A 16989-nucleotide genomic window follows, 5' to 3' on the forward strand; every position below is an offset into this window, starting at 1 on the left:
TATTCTTAATAAATAAAACTCTAAATTATATTTAAAAAGTCAAAAATATCCCTTATTAAAAAAGACATTTTGATTAAAAATACCTAATTTTTTTACACTAGTTGAGAGTTATCATGTACATATAATCTTAATCTCGATATCTCAATCCAAGGAGTAATGCTTTCAATGTTTATTTCTCGACAAAAGTTAAAGCAAAGTTCACGAGTGTAATGCTTCCATTGATTATTTTTTAGTAATCTTATATTATATAACTACGATGAGTTTAAGTGATAAATTTGAAACCATGAAGCTAAGCGAAAATTATTATAACCACCATGGATGAAATTGAAGTTTTTTCAATATTTTAATTTAAATAGTTTTATTAGCAAGTTCTGATCAAAATAGGCTGTCTCTTCAATTTTGAAGGAAACAAATAAACCACAGGAAGCAAAAACATTAACATGATCTATTTTTATTATTATTATTATCATTTCGGGTACCTTGATCTCTTTAATTTCTGTCACTGACATGAGGTGTCTGCTTTGAAAAGATTCTTCCAAGTGGCCACTCACTCTCTGTGTCACCAGATTTATTCTCCTATTCAATACTATACGCCTCTATATAAACCTCTCACTTTGATCAACTCCTCACCTCAGAAACAAGCATTCTTTTCCTCTGCCTTCCTTGCTCCTTCATACACCCTTAAATCTTTCTTTCATCTCTATTACGTTTGCATTCCAAATGGCCAGTGTTGAGGTAATTCAAAGATACAGTTACTACTCTCTGGTTTTGTACATTGCAATATTTGTCCATGTGTAGCTTAGTATCCTCTATAGTCTATGCAGATGAAGGAAACCAAAAAGTTTGTGACCCAAAATTACTATTTTGTGTGTTGCCTTATTTTGTTTGCAGTGATGAGTGATCCATTCTTGATAAACAAAACAGAACACGTTTGATCTCTTCAGATTATAAGTAGTTATGCATTGCATTTGGGATGGTAATACAGAAAAAGAAGTCTTGCGCAATAATAAATATAAGCACGACACATTGATCAGACTATTCATTTTTTTCTCATAACATATTGCTAGTTTTCATCATGCTCCCATCAATTTCTTAGTCTTTTTATTCACAAGAAAATACCTTGTTAAGCTTAGGCTTAGATTGCTTAGTTAAATGAAAATGGATCTTGCAGGTCGCACAGCAAGCACCAACAACTGTGAAAGAAAATGAACCAATCGAGGTAACCAAGATTGAGGAAACAACTCTAGAACAACCAGCTTCCAAGGTTCTTGCCCCAGAAACAGAACAACCAAAGGAAGAAACCACCGAAGAACCAAAGGAGGAAGCAGCAGCAACTACAGAAGCCCCGGCTGCTCCACAAAACGAAGTCTCAGTTGAAGATGAGACTAAGGAGGCAACAGAAGAAGTGACAGAGGAAACTAAGCCTGAGGTAGATAACCCAGCATCCGAGAAAACTGAGGAAAAACCTAAAGAAGTGGAAGAGAAACTGGAAGAAGAGAATAAGGAAACTACTGAAACAGAGTCAGCACCAGTGAAGGAAGAGAAGCCATGTGAGGAGAACAAACAAGCTGAAACAGCAGTGGAAGCCACCGCAGAAGTTTCTGTTGAGAAGGTTGAAGCTTAAATACAGGGAAAGTGTGTGAGGGGAAAGAAAGAAAGTTCAAATGAAGTCTAGTTGTTGTGATCAGTTCTACCTTTTTGCATGTCGAAGTTGAAAAGATTTTCTATTTTGTTTGTTATAGTTTACTTATCATCAATGTTATTGTGAAGGTAAGTCTTTGGGTATGGCTTTACGAGGATACGTAGCCACATCTAAGCACAGCTGAATTTGTTCCACATCAGCTTGCATTCCAAGTGGTGTATCCGAGAAATTCTATGGGTTATGATAAAAGTTAGGGGATATGGTTCCAGAAGGGTTCAACTAGTTTGGTCGTTACATGTTCCATTGTTCCTTTTGGTTTGAATGAAGCATATTTGCTTTTAGTCTTATAATTTTGTTAAAAAATCTATACTTTTTTTGCTTTGCTTTTATCTCCGCCTAAAACTTTTGATATTGCTTAGTAGTCGTACCTCAATTTATATATCCTGAACAATTCACCTTATATACATAATAAATATGAACCAGTAGACTATCTAGGTTTAAGGAAAATTACGTAAGAATTTCTACTTCCAAGATGTTTTGAGGTTCGATAAATGCAAGACATTCCGGGGAGAAAAAAGGAAAAAGTGAAGATTAATGAACATTGTGTGGAAGTGTATTTGGTTACTTCACACTGGTGACACGTTCTTTTGATAGTAAACGGATCAACCTACTCGTTTGATTTTAGAAAGAAGACTGCATCAATAAGATAATAAGAAAACTATTTCTAGAAGCAGAATATGATAAAAGACAACATAATTAAAGGGCAACTAAACGAGCCTTAAAAAACCTCAATGGTTATTTTCTTGTATAATTCTTGAAGAATTCGAATTAAAGATAACCAAAAGCTATGACAAAGTAATCATTATCTATTATAGCTAAACAATAACAACTCATAACAAAATAACCACATCAAAAAATTCTCCTTTGACCTGTAAAAAATTTTAAACAAAGACAGTTAGCTTGAAGTTTTGTTGTTTCTCTTTTTTCAAGGGGAGGGGGATGGGGAAGTGAGTAAACCTCAGCGGTAACCCGATCATCATAGAGAAAGACAAATAATTTGGTGGGCATATTCCCCGTCTGCATGGCATGACGAACTAACAGCTATCCACTAGAATGATAGATCATACAAATAGCGAATTTTCTTTCCTACAATCCTGTTTTATTGATATTTTATCCATATAAACATTTGACATAGACCAATGACATTGCATGGGGAACCTTCTCACATCATCCAATGAGAGAATAGAAGGAAGACTCCTATAATCTGTACAAAAGCTGAGTAACGATAACTCTATGTGCAGTCAAAACCACTTGTATCCAGATTGCAGGTGTCTTCATTCACCAAGTACCAAAACTGCAGCCAATGTGTTCTTGAGTAATGACTTCAAGACGATCTTGCATGACAGCCATAGATGAATAAACAGGGAAACACAGCCGGTAAAAGCATGTGTGAGAAGAAGGAAGGCGATCACCAGGTTCAAGGGATCTGTAAATGTTGAGACGGGAAGCCAAACCCCGGAAACCTTCAACCGGTAAATATTTCACAGATGTCCAAAAGAATAGAAGAACCTTCCTTTGTTCCGCTGTCATTCTCCCAACAATCTGCCAAGTTTTTTTAACAGAACATAATATTTAAAAATGTAAATACTGAGCAGCAACACTTGGCAAATCTTGAAATACTGATTTATTTGAAAAACATTCCGTTCCAGAACTAATTATTCTGAGGATGCAATAATCACCCAGTTTATGTTAAAAAGAGATTTTAAGTAAATTAAGTAGAGACGGGGGAAGTTGATATTCAGACTTCTCAACAAAAGGTGAAACTATACGCTAGCATTTTGGACAAATTCGCAACTACATCAATACATTTTGTTATGAGACTACAATTCAGCATAAAATGGTACATTCAAAATGTTTAAAAACTAGGTGCTATCAGGATAAGGGCTCAAATTGACAATCATCATCAACACAACTTTATTAGCCCGGTTGTAGAGAAGGAAATTTTGGCAAGGTGACACCACTGTCACTGAATATTTCAACACAATATTGACAGAAGCTTGACATTTATCAAGCGATTGAGTGGAAGTGCTACATAGACAGCAAACAATACAAAAATCTCGTGCAGAAAGAAAGGTTACATGATGGCAGTCAACCAATCCTACAATACCTAACACGGAACCCAGGTAGAGAGGCCTTCATTTCAAGAAGAATCTGAAAAGAGGTATTGAAAAATATGGTCACATGGAGAAGTAAGAAACAGTCTAAAGCACAAAGCAATGCTGAGACTGAATTTATGGCCATGGCCCATGGTATTTATTTCTGAAGGAATTTGGTTGCAAAGAATGCTTAAGGAACTTAGAATCCATTCAAGCTACATTACGAAAGTCCTATGTGATAACAAGGCTGCCATAAATATTGTCAAGAACCCAGTTCATCATGACATAACCAAGCATGTGAATATTGACTGTCATTTTGTAAAAGAAAAAACTGACTTTCAATCTTGAGCACATACCCTCGTGCTTCCATATAGGAGACATTTTGACTAAAGCTCTTCCAAAGCTTACTTATGAGAACCTGGGATCCAATATGGCCATGATAGAGATCTACCATCGAGATTGAGGAGTGTTGGTGATCAGTTCCTGATCCTTAGGGATAGACAGAATTGGAAAATTCTGTCTCTTATGTACAGCTATATGTAGGTATTAGTTTATATGCTTTATGAATTCTCCATCTGTAATTTTGGTTATCATTTAGGGAAAGATTGCCTCTCCTATTTTGTAGGCCTAGCGTACAGCCTTTTACCCAAGATCCCTATTTATGCTGCCATCTTGTTATCAAGTGAATAAGAAAAATACAATATTTTATTGAACTACTGAATAGTGTCTTTGAAAACAAGGTTTGACAATTATGATTTCAGACTTCAGTAACAAAAACAATTACTTTTTGGAGGGATAAATGAACTTAAGAGAGACATTTGTAAATGATGTGAAGCACATCAAAGGTTGAACCTATCTAAGCTAGAGGAAAGGAATAATTTACACTAACGCATAAAAGGAAACTAGCATGATCGCTGATCATTTTAGGATAGAAGTGAATTCCAAAAGCAATGCTAGGAAAACAATTCCTTTGTGGAGATGGGGAAACTTTATAAGTAGCTAAGGCAGAGATGCTTTCCAAGAAGCAATAAGGCAATAAAAACCATTTGCTTTGTGGCTAAATGGAAACAGAGACAGCCTTCACATAGCAGGTACTTGTCGCCCACGAGAAAAAAAGAAGAAGGAAGTTAAAGAGATAGACACTGTAATTTAATAATAGAAGTATATACATACCTCCCAAAACCAAGATATCTGAATATCTGTCTCTTTATAGCCATTATACTCAGTGTGTGCTTTCCAATCTTCAACAGAAATGCTATCTTCACTCCCACACAGCATCCAATCAAGATCTTCGAGCTCTAAACTTTGAAAGAAGAACTGCTGGAGCTTTGAGTTTGAAAGAAGACTGGCAAAACCTTTGGCAAAATGTGACACCTGCTCAGATATGGATGTTACGAATTGATCCTTTATGAGAAGATCAATATAATTCTCCCTGTTCTTACTATCAACAACAAGGCTTTTCCCACCACGGCAGAGCTCAATCACTTTCCTGTGTCCTAATTCCTCCACCTCTCTAACAAATGTCAATCCTAATGCATCTGAATCAACAAAACCAGAATCCATCTCCAATATTTGCTTGCAGCTACTATACAGGCAAGGATCTGCATCCCTTATATCTTCTAAAGTAATATTCTTTCCAGCCAATTGTAAGAAAAACACACGATCAAAAACAATACCCACTTGCACCCTATGCATCAGAGCTAATGCAATAACTCGGCCAGCGAAGCTGAAGTACTCAAGGTGCAGAGGATGTACCTTAGATGCTTCAAACAAGTAGACAAAGGATAAGCTAAACTTGATTATCCAGAAATGCTTTAAAAGATTCAACTGATACAAGATATACAGCAGTTTAGAAAAATACCCACCACTGAACAAGTAACAAGCAACCCTAGTCCCTAATAATACTAAATAAGAACTCATGTTTAGTGGCAAAACACTCATGGTTGGACAGGTCCACAATGTAAACTTAAATATTTCAGTTTGAATAGCCTTTAACCTGTATATTTACATTTGATAATCGAATATGAGAACTTTGTGTAACAGACAAGGAGCCATTGGAAAGCACAGATACTAACAGATTGGTACCATATAGATTCATTTGTGTTTGCATACTCATAACTTTATCTTAAAATGTACCTAAAATGCATTAGATATATGCTCAAACATGATACAATGGTCAAAAAACACCCCCAAACGGCTGACTTATTTAACCTCTAGTAATTTTTAAGGTGAACATATAAATATATTAATTTTCATACATATAAAGAGATGTTAAAGGATGTAAGTATTGATTTTCGAGCTTCATGCCAAGCATGACGTTAGATACTTGTCCCCCACACCGCCAAAAAAATCGAAGCACCGTAGGCCTACTCTACAAGCCAGTGGAGATACTCCAAGGATTTCATCAAATAGGAGCACATTCCATTTAAGAAAAAGGCCAAGTCCACACCCTTCAGCTGAATTTTGTGAGGTTTACAAAGTAAGGCTGTAAGGCTTTGTTTTATCTTTCTACTTTCTTTCCTTTTTCTATTGCATTTGTTTCTTAGGTGTCTAACTTACTGAAACTTCTTTGTACAAGGGTTTTGAGCCTTGAATACTTGTTCAACATATTTCATTATGCTAATAAAGACCAATTTGTAAATATTCTATAATTGTTCCCATATGAGAAATGCAAGCCCTGGCCAAACATTTTCAATTTGAAGCTACTCTCCTAAAGCAGAGCAAACAAGCAAGGAGGGGGGGGGGGGGGGGGTCCATTTAGAATTTCAGATCAAACTTACCAGGATTGGGGAAAAATCTCTTTCGGTCATTTGGGCATGCAACAAATAAAGCATTTTGTGGATTGAATATTGCTTGAGATACCAAAAGAAACCACTCCCTTAGTACACCTGGGCCAGTAGCTTCCTCATTTTTGAATTCCATAAAAAGGCCAGCATGCAGAGATTCAGGCTCAGCTCGTGCTATGTATTCAAAAGATTCAGTCAATAACTGAGACCTGTCAATAAGCATCTCATGTAACTCCTCATAGTCTTCTTTTACCTCTGGGAACATCATCATCGCCAAATGCCTCCTGGACTCAAAATTTGTCACACACCTGTGCTCGAGAATCCACTGATGCTCGTCAGTCCTCTTTGCATATTTAACGATTAGTACACACAGCACACTTCTTTGACGCTTCAAAACGCTCCAAAGTTTTTCTTCAGCACCATCATAAAGCTTAGAAATTTGATACAATTCCTTGATAATGGAAAGATACTGAGAGCATGCAGGATAAAGAATATCCCCTTCCATTATTCCCTGGCTAGGCATGCTTTGCCCCATTTTTTGAAGGCACTGATCGATTTTGTTCAATAACTGAATGTATAAAAGGTGAAGGTATTCAATCTCTTCCACAAGCAAGAGGTCATTATGGTGTTTGTCAATCCTGAGAAGTCGCATTGCCGCTATTCCTTCCCTCAAAGGGTTTAAGAATGAGGAAAAATCAGCAACGTCATTGATCAAAGGCCCCACACGAGAGGGGGATTCCATACTCGAATCCAAATCCCTCAACAAGCTATTTGCAAGCTCACGAACAAAGGGGAAAATATCATGATAAGTGATCCATTCCGGGAAAATATCTTGATCCTTGAAGGATCCATTACCATTATCAAGAGCAAACAAGGAGACCTGGGTGGTTTCCAACAAGGACCCTAAAGTACTCCGACAAGAGAGATATAAAGGATCATGGGAACCTACTCTCATAAGCAATTTACAAAACGCCAACACCATACGGGCACACTGAGTGTGCAATGCCTTAGACCACATAGAACGACAACAAGTCAACAAATGCCTAATAGAAGAATCAGCACATTCTTTGTTACCTGAATAGGGAGAGAGGTAAAGCGTAACAAGCACAGCAGGGGCATTGGAAGAAATAAAAATCTGAAAATAACCAGAAGCTGATTCACTGTCAATCCTAGGGGTCATGTTCATGTAACTGCTTATGAGAGCCTTGATGGTCTTCAAAGAATCAGGAACAATCTCACCCCTACATAAACTACAAATGATTGAAATCATGTCGTTTATAACCTGCCAAGCCTGAGGGTACTCGGTGCTGCGCATGCGACCAACAAGTTGAAGGATGACATCGTTTTGTATGGAACACTCAGCGAGAGTCTGCTCCGATTGAAGCTGCTTACCACGGTAGATAAGCCTCTGTTCGAACAAAGGAATTCCCTTCATGCTTTGTATACGTTCGTGAATGGATTTCACGGTGTCCTCGGGAAAAGCCTTCATCACAATCGTGTTCCCTTCCGACATCATTCGAACGAAGAACTGCAAAACACCAGAACCCCCCGAACATGAAGTCACCGCTTTCGGCTCGTCTTTCCTCATCCTCACACAGACTAGGTCCGATAATTCTTCTTCGTCATCGTCGAATTTGCGCTTCGAGGGGTGACGGTGATGGACGGCGGGGGTTTCGATGACAGACATTTAGGACGCGCCGCCGCCGCGCGAGTGGGTCACTGGTCAGCGGAGAAAAAACCCATCATCAACATCAACGTCGTGCCACAGTTATTAATTGGTAGCGCCGCGTTGAAAGAAGAGAAACACAGCACTAAGCATAGAACTGAGACTGAGTCTGAGAGCGTTTTGGCATTGGGGTGTGTTGGGTTTTTGCTCTTCTTTGTCCTCGTCTTTTACCTTTTTCTATTCCTATGCTTTTATATTTATTTTGTTTTTTTAAGGATATTGTAACAACCTCAATAAATTTCACTGTTAGATCGTTTATGTTGATCCAACGGTTATATTTATTTTCATATTTGTATGGTCATGATTTCCCAAATTTAAAGTGAAAGCATTAAATATGAGAAATCATAACCATATAAAGGTGGAGATAAATATAAAGTATTAAATTTGGAAAATCATTACCACACAAAGATAAAAATAAATATAACCGTTGGATCAACGTAAACGATCTGATGGTAAGATTGATTGGTAGTAACACAACTTGGTTGTTACAATATCCTTCCCCTTTTTTTTAGAGTAAATATCATTTTTAGTCCTTAACAAAAAATACGGACCCCACTTTAGTCCCTTACAAAAATAAATTAGTCAGTTAGTCCCTAACAAATTCAAAGTAGACCCATTTAGTTAAAATCGCGGTCCTTTACAAATTCAAAAAAGACCCATATTAGTCCCTCAAAAGGACTAAAATGGGTCCAACTTGAATTTGTTAGGGACTAACTGACTAATTTATTTTTGTAAGGGACTAAAGTGGGGACCGTATTTTTTTGTTAGTGATCAAAAAGAGTCTTTACTCTTTCTTTTAATTTTCTCGATGTATACTTGACCAATAGTGGAAAATGAATTCTTTCGAAATAAAGAGATCACCGGAATAGGTTTTTTGCCCTTATCAACAAAAGTTTTTTCTACACATATACTCAGAGATCCAACCCCTATCATATTATTTACTACAGTAAATATCTTTTTTAGTCTTCGTCAAATTTCAAGATATTCGCTTTTAGTCTCTAATAAATAAAAAGACTATTTGTGGCCCTTAAAAGATTCAAAATGGACTCATTTAGTTGAAATTGTAATACCTCACAAATTTAAAAAAGACTCATATTAGTCTCTCAAAATAACTAAAATGAATCCATTTTGAATTTTCTAGAGACCACGAATAACTTTTTTATTTGCTAAGGACCAAAACGTGCATCGTAAAATTTGTCAAGGACCGAAAATGATATTTATTCTATTTATTAATTGTGTTAGGCTTTGTTATTATATTTATTATTTAAATGCCATATAACTATTTTTATTGTTTGGAAACGGTGTCGTCCAATGACGCAACTCTCAGCCTCCAACGGTGTGTATTTCGCTGCTGTTGCTGTAGGTCCCATTTAGACATGTGATTTGATTATGTGATTTTTTTTTTTTTTGGCACTAGATTACGTAAAAAGAAATTATCCATCTCATTTTTCATATATATTAAATATTTAAGATTCAATTGTTATTAAGGAAGAAATAGATAAATACAAATATTGTACATAATAAAATCTTAATATAAGAAGATCTGTTCTTTTGAGCGCTAGGCTGGCTCTTGGAAGTAGCGGATGCTTATTTGGAAATTTCACTTTCAAAGAAAAGGCTACCGTAGAGATGTCCTATCATCATTCATTCACCAAATAAGTTAGAAAAATCCAATATTTTATTTTTAAGTTAAAAATAAATAAATCTTTTTTATTAAAGTCATTCACACACTAATAAGATGGACATATCACTCACTTATTTTTAATTTAGATTTATTTAATCTATATTATAAATAATTTAAATTTTTACATAGAAAAAGTACTTATTAATGTGAAACTATGATGAGAAGATGCACGAATCAGATGTATGGACAGAATGAAAAATCTTTTATAACTTAACGTGAGACAAAGATATTGGATGATTATCACAATCATCTTTGGCGATAAATAAATAAAAAAAAAAATTGATCCTTAAGTTATATTGTCACGATCAACCTCATAACTCAATTGATAGGATCTTAAGTTTCGAATAATTAGTCCATGCAAATATAATGATATCATGTGAAAATATTTAATTAATCATTAATTAATAAATGGATAGATTTTTTTTGTTTTACAAACATAATAATTAAAAATTATAGATTTATTTGAGAGTTGATTTGTCAATATAGAAATTAAGAAGTTTGATGTGAATCATTTCGAATTAATTTCACTTATCGAACATTACGTAATTTAAATATGATAAAAAAAACAAATTATCCTCACATATTTGGGTATCATATACATAGAATTAATGCTTATTCTGATGGATATTAATTAACACTGATATTAATTTAAAAAATCCAAACATAATGTCCTCCTCAATTATATCTTCAATCCTAAAATTATGTGATTCAATATTTTGAGAATGAAAATCTCTTATTGCAAATCGTAAATGATTGTTGAGATTCCATATGACTTGATCATATTAAATTGATATATAAGATGATTTATTTCTCTAATTAAATTAACAAAACGAAAATAAAAAATCTCAACAATCATTGATGCACGTAGATCCGTTGTTGAGATTCTCATACGAATTCATTATATTAGCTTGATACATTATGATTTATTTCCCTAATTAAATTAATAACAAGAAAATAAAAAAATCTCTCAAAATTTTTCAATAAAAATCTTACTGTCTTTATTTAATTAATAAATAAAAATTGACAGTCTAACAAAGCCAATTCAGATAACAAACACAAGAAAAGAACTAACCTTAATTACATGTCGACCAAGCCCAAATCTAATTAACAAAATAAATATGAAATTACGTTCGTTGAAGTACTAATTGAATTAAAATGGATAACTAATGCTCCTTGTATGCAAGATTTGCTACTGACAGATACTATTATTATTGATCTTAACTCTAAAGTTGAAGATTTTGTTTTGAATTCAGTAGAATGGGATTTTGCTGGGTTACATCAGTGGCTCAGACCGAGTGCTATAGTGATACTCCAAGGAACGCTTCCTCCGTGCATTGCTGATGGCCCGGACAGACGAAGATGGATAATAGGAAGCAGTACTTCAGTTGCAGTAAAAGATGTATATGGTTGGTTGACTAATGAGGAGCAAGCAGGTGTGGAAGATTGTGATTTGTGGCCTTTGTTGTGGAGCTGGACTGGTCTTCAAAAAACAAAAATCCTGATGTGGAAAATATTGCATCACAAGTTGAAAAAATTAACAGTTGGGTAGGAGGGTCTGATCTGTGCCCAATCTGCAATGCTGAAAGTGAGTCAATTATTCATGCTTTGAGGAGGCGTTTGGTTGAGGAGAAATTTTTTGAATACTAGGGAAATGTAATTGATAGGGAAATGGTTGGAAAATGAGATAGGTAGGAAAATGTAAAAAAAAGTTGTTTGGTTGAGAAAAACTTTACCGGAAAAATTAGGTAACTTTTATGAAATATATGTTTGGTTAGAGGTAAAATATAGATGGAAAAACAAGTTGGTATTACCAAAATAACCCTGTTTTTAAAAAAGGTGTCTGTAATAGTCTTGTTGTAATTGCATTTTATGCTCTTCTGTTGGAGTTTGTAATTGCAGTGCAGATGGAGTCTGAGAAATTAGTTGGGTCTTCAGTCTTGTTTTCATTTTCAGTTATTTCCCTTCAATGTATGGAGGGATGGAGTCTTGTTACTTCCTTGTATTGATTAAGGTAACTCGTGCAGTTGGTTCTGATGAATAAAAAAATAGTACAGAGGCATCCCTGATATTTAAGGTTTAATTACTCATCAGCATAATACCATTATATTGTATTGTACCAAATTGTTTGTTTGTATTCGGGGTGCTCATATTGTTATTAAATAAAATATTTCCTCTTCATTCATCATTTGTGTTAGTTATTCATCTTGTGAAGGTGTATGTGTTCATGTATTAACCAAACAGGCACAATATACTCAAACCTCACAGTCCAAAATCATCTTTATAGAAATAGTTAAGTAACTGTAAGAGTTTTACAGATAACATACATTACTAATATTGTCATCACAGATTCACATGACCAATGAATGGCAGTAACAGTAAGTCAACTACTAATGCAACATATTTCTGCAAATGTCCCTTTCTGTATGGTTCTGTTTGTGATACTGTGTATGTTGATCATATAACTATGATGCCAGACACTTTCAATCTATGTTGTCCGGTAACTCTTTGCTTTAGATGACAACCCAAAAGTCTTCCCGCAGGGCACACACATATGAAATGTCAAACAGGACAGCAACAAATAGTACATAATCACCAACCTGCTGCATCTTCAACATGCCTGCTGCCATAGAATACTGTAAAATAAAAACACTAACCATAAGATAAAAAATATTGACTTAATATTGACTACCAAACTTAATATGAACATACCTGTTGGCAATTCTTGTAAGTACCACTTACCATACAATATCAGTCCATAACCATTTATGATACTCCAAAATTACAATACTGCAATATCCCTGTCATCATGACTCCAAAGCTAGCTTATATACCCACTTAGCCAGGACTGACTATTACCTTCTTTCTACAGATGGAAACTATTAACTGCCTCATCAGGACTGACTTTCAAGAGGTGGTTATAGTAATATATATGGAATAGGTGGGTGTGAAGACTAATGAGGGTACATAGGTGGATCTTGTATAGGAAGGTTAAGATAAGGTCATGTGAATGTGGCACAAAAATTTTTGTTTGACAGCTGTATTGAATAGGAGCAAATGAGGGATATATGACTGCTGATTTGGATAAGATGTTTCTGAAGTCAATTCTGAGGTCAACAACATGTTTCTGAAGCAAAGCAGTTGTTTCTAAATTCTTGTCAGCATAAGGTTTGTTTGTGGCATTCTTTATAGGATGTATCTCGCATTCTTTATTTCTGTCTCTATGATGTAATAATCAAACAACGAAAATAATTATGTTAACCATACAGATTTTCCGGTACATAAATACGGAATATACATAACCAAAAACGTAATGAGATACATATATGAAAAAAACAAGCCTTTAATCAAATATGCAAACGCCTAAGACAAGAATACGGTCTAACATAGCTCATATCACTTATTCAAGAAAGATTGAACCAAGGAAGACTTACTCGAGCGGAAAGGATGCATGATCTGTTGATGTGAATGTTGGTTCTGTTGACGTCACTCCTCTGCAACTACAATCGGTCGGCAATGATGCAGGATCTACGAAAAAAAGGGTCAATCGTCAAGCTGAAGTCTGACAATGTGGTTCCTTCCACCATGCATTTTGTGAAATAAACTTAAACAGAGACGGAAATGGTAAAGCACATATTTCTGGAAAGTAAACACTATAAGCTACTAAGTTGTTAAACGACACTTACTTCCTTGGTTACTCTTTTGGGTCACAATCGAACATGCAAAACCAGGGAGTTTTCTCTCGTCGTTTCCTGATTTCCTCTTCAACCCACAAAACGAAGATAAGCTTACGCTGCTGACCTTATCTTTCTTCGCGCTTTAGATGGGGGTAATATGGTCTGATGCCATTTGCCCTATCCTTCATTTCCCTGGCTAAGTTTGAAAAACCACATACAAATTGGCTTTCGTAACAGTGAATTTTCCTTGCTATCTACTACAAAATGCTGAAAGTTATGCAAATCGCTTAGATGGGGAAATTGAAGGAAACCGTGAACCAAACATGATTGTTTTGCTTTCCCACTTTCATTTGCGTAGACATCCTCCTAGATACCCGAACCAAACACCACCTAAGGGATTGTTTGGAGGTGAAAAAATTGTGGAGTAATTTGGTTCCTAATTTTTTCAGATCTATTTTCTTTGAAACTGATTTGGAGCATTGGTTGGAAGTTAATATGAAAGGAACAATGGGGCTTAATTTACCCGACAATTAGTTATCAACATTTTTCCTATCAGTGTGGAAGACTTGGTGCTGGCGCAATGAAGTTAGGCATGGTGCTACTATATTGGAACTGTCTATAAGGGAACGAATAATTAGAAATCTGGTGAGGGAGGTAGATCAAGTTTTCAATTCGCCTAATAGTCATCAATTGGGTAAAAGAACGGTGATAGCTAACATTTCGTGGCAGTTTTCGAAAGTTGGGTTTGCAAAAATTAATACTGATGGTGCTGCTCCAGCTGCTTGTGGAGGCATTATTCGAAATTCTTATGGTAATTGGATAAAAGGATTTGCCTTTAAACTTGGTTCTTGTTCAGCTTTTAAAGCTGAATTGTGGGGAATCCTTCGTGGGCTGGAAATTGTGTGGAGTGAAGGCTACCGTCATATTGAGATCGAGAGTGATTCAAGGAGTGCTATCTCTGTGCTCACTAAAAATGGTGCAGCAGTCCGTGAGGGTCATCTGATCACTCGGATATGGACATGGTTATAGAAAGATTGGAGAATTAAGTTTAGTCATATTTATAGATAGGGTAACACTTGCGCTGACTGAATGGCTAATTACATTCTGGATGCTGAGCAGGAAGTTGATAAAGTTTTATGTGAGACTCTTCCTACTGGGATTTATTTGTTGTATTTAGATGATCTTTCTTCTGTTGGGAGAGATCACGCTTTAGTCGTAGGCTAGTTGTCTGTTTGTTTTTGGGCCTTAGCGTTTTATTTACCAAAAAAAAAAAAAAGAATTAAGGGAAAAAAGTGTGTCATTTTAAATGACACATTTTAAATAACACACTTTACATTCTTTCACTCTCACATAGAGGTAGGACCCACATCTTTAAAACTTTTTCTTTCCACTCTCTCTTCCATGATTTATCTCTTTCTCTCACTTAAAATAACACAATTTTATATCATTTAAAATGATACACATTTTTTTAAACTTAATCATTATAAGTGGCGCAAATCTGATAAATTATTTATCTGTTGATCTAGAACCTTTAATAGGTCAATATATATATATATATATATATATATATATATATATATATATATATATATATATAAATATATTAATAAATAAAACTCAACATTGTCAAATAATGTGGATATTTATATAAGATGAGAGTTATATTGACAAATTCTTTTTTTTATAAACGTACACACTACACTATGTCTTACCAGTAAGATTTCACTGAAGAGTGTCTTACTCGTAAGACATAGTGTAATTTGTAAGAGTTTGTAAACAAAAAATTCGTAAATATAAAATGAAAAGAACGACATAGAGAGACGTTAAATTTGATTCTATTTTGTAGTAATTAACGCCATATAAATAATTTTATTTTAAAAATGAAAAGAACATAAAAAAGACTTGTTAAATTTAATTATACTTTGTATAATGGTTAGTATAAATGTCAAAGTCAATTTGAAAACTCAGATAACATTACGTACTTTGGCATTTATATAAATAATATTAGAGCATTTCTTTATCTGTTTCATAATTGTCTCTTCATATTTATCGTCTTCATACAGATAAAGGCTCTTGAGATAATCAAGTTGTATCTTGAGAATTTATGATGGGTTCATGATCGTTAGGACTTGAGTACACTATTTGATAATTTGCTAAATATTGTTCTTAGTTTAGAGTCACCAATAAAAGGTATTGGTGGACTCAATTAGACTAGTACGATATTGGGTTACTTACACAGTGATTTAAGGTACAGACTTCATGAATATAGGGATGCATATACCTTAGCTAATGTCATGAGTGAATTTCTTAGCGGAATAAATTGCACTTAACTGAAATGCCGAGAGACTGCACAAGAAATCTTTGCAAGATGTACCATTCGATACAGTTTCTCATTGTTTAGTAGTGTGGATCATCTATAGACTTTAGCTTGGCATCAAATATTGTGTCTAAGGGTCATACTTTGATTATACAACTCTATCCACATGAAACACAGGGAGAACATGTATTATTGTGTATGACTTGAGGACATAAGTACATGTGGACAAGCTGAAAAGACTTATCTCTATAAGAGATTAGTTATCCATATGGGACTAGTGGGACTCAGATGACTTCCATATTACTCAAGAATCCATGCATGATGAATGGATAATGAAGAAATTCATGGATCCGCTTTTAGACTTTATAGAAGAAGACTCCAAGTTCAGAAAAAGCTTGAACTATAAATAATTGATGTGATATTCTTGCTCTTGACCGAGAGGTGGATAATGAGATGAATGAATGAATTGGGGCGACAACCATACGGGAAAGGTAGATCATTTGATCTTCCATTTAGTTCGGGCCACAAAATATTGATAGTAATTTGTGTGGTCGTTATTCTTATAATCTCCACGCTGCTCTCATTTATTGTATGGGTATGAATGGGTTACTGCCTGGTGCATTGGCCAAAAAGTGTATGGCTTCGTAGTTTTTTTAACTCAAATTTAGCATATTTTGAGTTTTTTCTCTCCGGGGATTCTTTTATGGAACTCAGTTATATTCACATTCAACCAATTTTTTTACATATATCAATCATTATCCAAAATATTAATGGATATGACTAATTTGATTTTGGTTTGAACCTCTCCATTTTCTTTAGGAATTACAATTCTTTGAAATCAATTTTACCACTCTTTGTGTTGTAATTTGGGAAATCCGTTTCTCAAACAGTAACGCAAGAAACATAACAAGAAAGAATAAAGAAAGCATAAAGAGAAGAGACACCAGTATTTTACAGGTCCAGAAACTCAGTATGAGTGAGTTTCCTACGTCCTGGGGCCTAAA

At 34.9% G+C, this 16989-nt stretch overlaps 2 protein-coding genes across 2 annotated transcripts; one reads left to right on the forward strand and one right to left on the reverse strand.

The window, feature by feature from the left end:
• The first annotated feature begins 640 nt into the window (after positions 1-640).
• Positions 641-1658, forward strand: LOC133286439 (major latex allergen Hev b 5-like). The gene is made up of 2 exons (XM_061483856.1): positions 641-735; positions 1172-1658. The coding sequence occupies exons 1-2, from the start codon at positions 721-723 to the stop codon at positions 1622-1624; spliced, it is 468 nt and encodes a 155-aa protein (XP_061339840.1). The 5' UTR covers positions 641-720; the 3' UTR covers positions 1625-1658.
• Positions 1659-2551: 893 nt separating this feature from the next.
• On the reverse strand, positions 2552-8456 carry LOC133286421 (E3 ubiquitin-protein ligase UPL5-like). The gene is made up of 3 exons (XM_061483838.1): positions 6579-8456; positions 4972-5561; positions 2552-3244 (listed from the first exon to the last, which is right to left on the reverse strand). Exons 1-3 carry the CDS (start codon positions 8269-8271, stop codon positions 2981-2983), a joined length of 2547 nt encoding a protein of 848 aa, XP_061339822.1. The 5' UTR covers positions 8272-8456; the 3' UTR covers positions 2552-2980.
• Positions 8457-16989: the final 8533 nt, after the last annotated feature.

The sequence above is a fragment of the Gastrolobium bilobum genome, unplaced genomic scaffold (genome assembly GCF_033153095.1).
Source record: "Gastrolobium bilobum isolate Gb01-03AN ecotype WA unplaced genomic scaffold, APGP_CSIRO_Gbil_v1 utg16135, whole genome shotgun sequence".
NCBI lineage: Eukaryota > Viridiplantae > Streptophyta > Magnoliopsida > Fabales > Fabaceae > Gastrolobium > Gastrolobium bilobum.

Coding starts and splice junctions, on each gene's coding strand:
- LOC133286421 (XM_061483838.1), bottom strand. CDS start 8,271: ATGTCTGTCATCGAAACCCCCGCCGTCCATCACCGTCACCCCTCGAAG. Junction 5,562..6,578: donor GAGATTTTTCCCCAATCCTG/GTAAGTTTGATC, acceptor ACTTGTTTGAAG/CATCTAAGGTACATCCTCTG. Junction 3,245..4,971: donor AGATATCTTGGTTTTGGGAG/GTATGTATATAC, acceptor AAAACTTGGCAG/ATTGTTGGGAGAATGACAGC.